Source organism: Taurulus bubalis, assembly GCF_910589615.1.
Source record: "Taurulus bubalis genome assembly, chromosome: 20".
Lineage (NCBI taxonomy): Eukaryota > Metazoa > Chordata > Actinopteri > Perciformes > Cottidae > Taurulus > Taurulus bubalis.
In genome coordinates this window covers 19,087,954-19,095,453 of record NC_136608.1, presented here as the reverse complement: position 1 = coordinate 19,095,453, position 7,500 = coordinate 19,087,954, and the positions used below count along the sequence as shown (strand labels likewise).

The 7,500-nt window shown below is 38.3% G+C and overlaps 1 protein-coding gene across 2 annotated transcripts in view; it reads right to left on the bottom strand.

Moving 5' to 3' along the window:
* Positions 1–1,808: 1,808 nt before the first annotated feature.
* The window catches only part of svopl (SVOP-like), a 9,791-nt gene continuing 4,099 nt past the window's right edge, over positions 1,809–7,500 (bottom strand). The window contains exons 8-16 of one of the 2 annotated variants that reach the window (XM_079235811.1): positions 7,232–7,357; positions 7,009–7,137; positions 5,102–5,175; positions 4,637–4,833; positions 4,415–4,526; positions 4,198–4,279; positions 3,920–4,009; positions 3,721–3,834; positions 1,809–1,898 (exon numbers count right to left, since the gene is read on the bottom strand). In XM_079235811.1, the coding sequence (XP_079091937.1) occupies positions 1,887–1,898; positions 3,721–3,834; positions 3,920–4,009; positions 4,198–4,279; positions 4,415–4,526; positions 4,637–4,833; positions 5,102–5,175; positions 7,009–7,137; positions 7,232–7,357 (936 nt within the window). In that variant the 3' untranslated portion in view covers positions 1,809–1,886. Of the gene's footprint in view, positions 1,899–3,720; positions 3,835–3,919; positions 4,010–4,197; positions 4,346–4,377; positions 4,527–4,636; positions 4,834–5,101; positions 5,176–7,008; positions 7,138–7,231; positions 7,358–7,500 lie in introns of those variants that run through there. The other variant, XM_079235812.1, reaches the window with a different exon arrangement.

Genomic DNA, 7,500 nt, shown 5'->3' with positions numbered 1-7,500 from the left:
TCAGAGTAGTATGGGGTACTTATCAGAGTAGTATGGGGTACTTATCAGAGTAGTATGAGGTACTTATCAGAGTAGTATGGGGTACTTATCAGAGTAGTATGGGGTACTTATCAGACTAGTATGAGGTAGTATGAGGTACTTATCAGACTAGTATGAGGTAGTATGAGGTACTTATCAGAGTAGTATGGGGTACTTATCAGAGTAGTATGAGGTACTTATCAGAGTAGTAAGGGGTACTTATCAGAGTAGTATGGGGTACTTATCAGAGTAGTATGAGGTACTTATCAGAGTAGTATGGGGTACTTATCAGAGTAGTATGAGGTACTTATCAGAGTAGTATGAGGCTCTGTCTGTATGTATGTATGTATGCGCCAGTACTTTGTGTATTTATATCACAAAATGTAGAATTAAAACCTGAAACCATTAAATACAAGAAGTACAGACTAATAATGATGTCACTGTGTTCAGGTCACATGACCCGTCAGTGTGGGTTGGTTCTTGGTACAGAGGATCTGTTCTGTATGAACCTCTTTGTTTCTAGTCACTGGAACACACACGGGATGTTAACTTTTTATTTATTAAAAAAAATAGACTAAAGTTTATAGAACTTATTAGTTCATTAAAACTTAACATTCAGTAAAATCTGTCTGCTTCTAACGATGGAGAACAAACCTGGAGGCACCAATACACACACGCCTCCACACACACACACACACACACACACACACACACATCTCTAAACACACACACCTCTAAACACACACACCAACATACACAGACACACACCTCTAAACACACACACACCAACATACACAGACACACACCTCTAAACACACACACCAACATACACAGACACACACCTCTAAACACACACACACACACACCAACATACACAGACACACACCTCTAAACACACACACAGACACACACACACCAACATACACAGACACACACCTCTAAACACACACACACACACACCAACAAACACAGACACACACCTCTAAACACACACACACACACCAACAAACACAGACACACACCTCTAAACACACACACACACACACCAACAAACACAGACACACACCTCTAAACACACACACCTCTAAACACACACACCTCTAAACACACACACCAACATACACAGACACACACCTCTAAACACACACACACCAACATACACAGACACACACCTCTAAACACACACACCAACATACACAGACACACACCTCTAAACACACACACAGACACACACACACACACCAACATACACAGACACACACCTCTAAACACACACACACACACACCAACAAACACAGACACACACCTCTAAACACACACACACACACCAACAAACACAGACACACACCTCTAAACACACACACACACACACCAACAAACACAGACACACACCTCTAAACACACACACACACACACACCAACAAACACAGACACACACCTCTAAACACACACACAGTTATACTGTTCAGATGTAAATGTAGTAAATGATTCAGTGTTTACTTACGTCTCAGAGCCGCTCTGTAACTGCTGCCAGCCAATCTACTTATCACACACACACACACAGTCTCAGGTCAGGGGGCGGGGCCAGACAGCAGACTCCGCCCCCTGAGCACAGGCAGTAATCTGAGTGTCTGAGCTAAGGAGCTTAAGGAGGATCATCTCATGTTCTGGACGCAGCAGCGCCCCCATCAGGCCGAGCCCATTTATTAAAGTGTCTAACTATAGAGAAGGTTCTAATAATATTTTAATAATTCATGAATTCACTCAGTAAATAAAAGCAGAGAAACAGCTGATTTCAGAAACACATTTAATGTCTGACATTACAGATGTAACAATACAATAATAAAACAGTTGGTTTGGAGACGTCATCAGGAGCTTTGCTGCAAACAAACAAACACATGAAGTTAAGTTAAGATACATGAAGTGAAGTTAAGATACATGAAGTGAAGTTAAGATACATGAAGTGAAGTTAAGATACATGAAGTTAAATTACGTGAAGTTAAGTTACATGAAGTTAAGATACATGAAGTTAAGATACGTGAAGTTAAGTTAAGATACATGAAGTTAAGTTAAGATACATGAAGTTAAGATACATGAAGTTAAGATACATGAAGTTAAGATACGTGAAGTTAAGTTAAGATACATGAAGTTAAGTTAAGATACATGAAGTTAAGATACATGAAGTTAAGTTAAGATACATGAAGTTAAGTTAAGATACATGAAGTTAAGATACATGAAGTTAAGTTAAGATACATGAAGTTAAGATACATGAAGTTAAGTTAAGATACATGAAGTTAAGTTAAGATAAATGAAGTTAAGTTAAGATAAATGAAGTTAAGTTACATGAAGTTAAATTACGTGAAGTTAAATTACGTGAAGTTAAGTTAAGATACATGAAGTTAAGTTAAGATACATGAAGTTAAGTTACATGAAGTTAAGATACATGAAGTTAAATTACGTGAAGTTAAATTACGTGAAGTTAAGTTAAGATACATGAAGTTAAGTTAAGATACATGAAGTTAAGATACATGAAGTTAAATTACGTGAAGTTAAGTTAAGATACATGAAGTTAAGTTAAGATACATGAAGTTAAGTTAAGATACATGAAGTTAAGTTACATGAAGTTAAGATACATGAAGTTAAATTACGTGAAGTTAAGTTAAGATACATGAAGTTAAGTTAAGATACATGAAGTTAAGTTACATGAAGTTAAGATACATGAAGTTAAGATACATGAAGTTAAGTTAAGATACATGAAGTTAAGTTACATGAAGTTAAGATACATGAAGTTAAGATACATGAAGTTAAGATACATGAAGTTAAGTTAAGATACATGAAGTTAAGTTAAGATACATGAAGTGAAGTTAAGATACATGAAGTGAAGTTAAGATACATGAAGTTAAGTTAAGTTAAGTTACATGAAGTTAAGTTAAGTTAAGTTACATGAAGTTAAGTTACATGAAGTTAAGTTACATGAAGTTAAGTTACATGAAGTTAAGTTAACTTCATGTATCTTAACTTAACTTCATGTATCTTAACTTAACTTCATGTATCTTAACTTAAGATACATGAAGTTAAGTTAAGATACATGAAATTAAGTTAAGATACATGAAATTAAGATACATGAAGTTAAATTACGTAAAGTTAAGTTAAGATACATGAAATTAAGTTAAGATACATGAAGTTAAGATACATGAAGTTAAATTACGTGAAGTTAAGTTAAGATACATGAAATTAAGTTAAGATACATGAAGTTAAGATACATGAAGTTAAATTACGTAAAGTTAAGTTAAGATACATGAAATTAAGTTAAGATACATGAAGTTAAGATACATGAAGTTAAATTACGTGAAGTTAAGTTAAGATACATGAAGTTAAGTTAAGATACATGAAGTTAAGTTACATGAAGTTAAGTTAAGATACATGAAGTTAAGTTAAGATACATGAAGTTAAGTTAAGATACATGAAATTAAGTTAAGATACATGAAGTTAAGATACATGAAGTTAAATTACGTGAAGTTAAGATACGTGAAGTTAAGTTAAGATACATGAAGTTAAGTTAAGATACATGAAGTTAAGTTAAGATACATGAAGTTAAGTTAAGATACATGAAGTTAGTTGAAAGTTACATGAGTTGAATTTAGCTAAATGTATTTAAACAAAGTTAAATGAAGTTACATTAAATGAGACAAAGTTTCTCACCAGCAGAGCTCGTCCTCTCGTCTCTATCGGCAGGAACAGGCTTGCCACAGCGCAGACCACACAGGCCACGGCAAACGGGCTTAGAGCCAGAATCACCGACTGAGACATCAACACCTGAAGGACACACAGAGCCAGACATGGATGACAGAAACACCTGAAAACTCACGTGAGTGGTTATTTCGAAGAAAACGCAACCCACCTGAGCGACGAACGGAGCGATCATTCCCCCGATCCGACTGAACGAAGTACAGAAGCCCATCCCCAAAGACCGAGCCACGGTGGGATACACCTGAGACACAAACACACCTGATCAATAACCACCTGAGACACAAACACACCTGTTATACACCTGATCAATAACCACCTGAGACACTAACACACCTGTTACCTGAGACCTGATCAATAAACACCTGGTACCTGAGACCTGATCAATAAACATATCTACACAGTAAAACCAATAAAACCAGGACAACATACCTCAGCCGTGTAAATGTAAATCACAGTAAAGTTCATGGAAACCAGAGACCGGAGCAGGAACAGCAACACCGTGAACCCAAACCTGGAGAGAGACAGGGACAGAGGTCTTCATAAACCTGGACCCAGTCAGACTGGGGTCCTTGTAGACCTGGACCCAGTCAGACTGGGGTCCTTGTAGACCTGGACCCAGTGACAAGAGAAGACCAGAGGTTTTTACATGGTGGTGCAGATGTTGAGCAACATGAACAAGATGGCCGCTCCTATCTGCAGCACAGACAGACTCTTCTTTCGTCCCAAAACGTTCAGCAGACAAATATTCACTGGGACCACTGGGAGTAGAGGAGGAAGAGAAGGAAGAAGAGGAAGAGGAGGAGAGATGTATAGCATCAAATAATCTTTACATCATAGACTCATAGCCTCATAGCCCCCCAGGACTCACGTGCCACCTCCCCCAGGCAGCTGATGAGCAGGGTCTGGTAGTCTCGCAGCTGGAAGGGGATGCAGTGACAGAGTCCGTCCTGGTTCTGGTGTTTGACCTGATGCTCTGGATCCGGATCCGTCAAACACAGCAAGTTCTTCTCCAGCAGCTCCGAGCTGCCGAGCACCGAGCCGTAGTAGACGAAGGACGCCACGAACCTGAGGTTATTTATATATATATATATATATATATATATATATATATATATATATATATATATATATATATATATATATATATATATATATATATATATATATATATATATATACACACATACATACATACATACACACACACATGCATGCATATATACACACAGGTTATATATATATAAATAAATAAAGACTAGTAGATGAAGGACTCCACGAACCTGAAAGAGTGTTAAATATAAATACTATAGTAGTAGTATTCAATGGTCCTCACCATGAGTACCACAGCAGCAGAGAGGTTCTCCTGAACGACGAGCTGAACAGAACCCTCCAGCCTCCTCTGTGTTCCTGAGACACGGATATGAAATACTCTTTATTAGTAACTAGTCATTTGCATCGAATAAGAAGGCAGCACCGTAGCAGCACTTTAGTAGCATTTAATGTCTCTTACTGATATCAATTTAGTAGCACTTAATGTCTCTTACTGATAGCACTTTAGCAGCACGTAACGTCTCTTACTGATAGCACTTTAATAGCAGTTAATGTCTCTTACTGATACCACTTTAATAGCAGTTAATGTCTCTTACTGATAGCACTAGCAGCACTTAATGTATCTTACTGATAGCACTAGCAGCACTTAATGTTTCTTACTGATACCACTAGCAGCACTAAATGTCTCTTACTGATACCACTAGCAGCACTAAATGTATCTTACTGATAGCACTAGCAGCACTTAATGTCTCTTACTGATAGCACTAGCAGCACTTAATGTCTCTTACTGATAGCACTAGCAGCACTTAATGTTTCTTACTGATACCACTAGCAGCACTAAATGTCTCTTACTGATACCACTAGCAGCACTAAATGTATCTTACTGATACCACTAGCAGCACTAAATGTTTCTTACTGATACCACTAGCAGCACTTAATGTTTCTTACTGATAGCACTAGCAGCACTAAATGTATCTTACTGATAGCACTAGCAGCACTTAATGTCTCTTACTGATAGCACTAGCAGCACTTAATGTCTCTTACTGATACCACTAGCAGCACTTAATGTTTCTTACTGATACCACTAGCAGCACTTAATGTTTCTTACTGATAGCACTAGCAGCACTTAATGTCTCTTACTGATACCACTAGCAGCACTTAATGTCTCTTACTGATACCACTAGCAGCACTAAATGTCTCTTACTGATAGCACTAGCAGCACTAAATGTATCTTACTGATAGCACTAGCAGCACTTAATGTCTCTTACTGATAGCACTAGCAGCACTTAATGTCTCTTACTGATACCACTAGCAGCACTTAATGTCTCTTACTGATACCACTAGCAGCACTTGATGTCTCTTACTGATAGCACTAGCAGCACTAAATGTATCTTACTGATAGCACTAGCAGCACTTAATGTCTCTTACTGATAGCACTAGCAGCACTTAATGTCTCTTACTGATACCACTAGCAGCACTTAATGTCTCTTACTGATACCACTAGCAGCACTTAATGTCTCTTACTGATACCACTAGCAGCACTTGTCTCTTACTGATACCACTAGCAGCACTTGATGTCTCTTACTGATAGCACTAGCAGCACTTAATGTCTCTTACTGATAGCACTAGCAGCACTTAATGTCTCTTACTGATAGCACTAGCAGCACTTGTCTCTTTCTGATAGCACTAGTAGCACTTAATGTCTCTTACTGATAGCACTAGTAGCACTTAATGTCTCTTACTGATAGCACTAGCAGCACTTAATGTCTCTTACTGATAGCACTAGCAGCACTTGTCTCTTTCTGATAGCACTAGTAGCACTTAATGTCTCTTACTGATAGCACTAGTAGCACTTAATGTCTCTTACTGATAGCACTAGTAGCACTTAATGTCTCTTACTGATAGCACTAGCAGCACTTAATGTCTCTTACTGATAGCACTAGTAGCACTTAATGTCTCTTACTGATAGCACTTTGTGGTTTAATTTTGTTGAAGAAATTGTACTTTCTTGATTCTTGTTGTTCCGAGTTTGTTCTCATGGTTGAATCACTGATTGTAAGTCTCTTTGGATAAAAGGGTCAGCTAAATGAAATGTAATAACAAATATAAAATATGTAATAATTAATCCTGACATGTAATAATGTATCCTGACACACATCATAACCCTGATACATAATGATCATAACATACGCTCGCCGGCTCCAGCAGGCGTCCGGGAGGAAGAGACGACCGGTTCATTTTAGCGATTCTCTGCAGAGTCTCAACAGCAGCCGCCATGTTGCCCACTGACACGTTATAACGAGCAGACTCAGGGATGAACTGAGGGATAGACAGGTGAGGACAGACAGACAGGTGAGGACAGACAGACAGGTGAGGACAGACAGACAGGTGAGGACAGACAGACAGGTCTCACCTGGAAGAGGAAGAGGAGGATGACACTGGGGAACACAGAGATCCGGATCATCCACCTCCAGCCCCAGGTGGGAACCACCAGCATTCCCAGTAAGATGATCAGCATGGAGCCAAACATCCAGAATATCTGAGACACAGAGACAGAGAGCATGCTAGGACATCTCAACCCATGACATCATCAGACAGGTGAAGTATAAAAATAACTAACCATAACGCTGAATGAGACTTTTAGCTCTACAACAATGAAATCAATAATAAGTATCAATACGT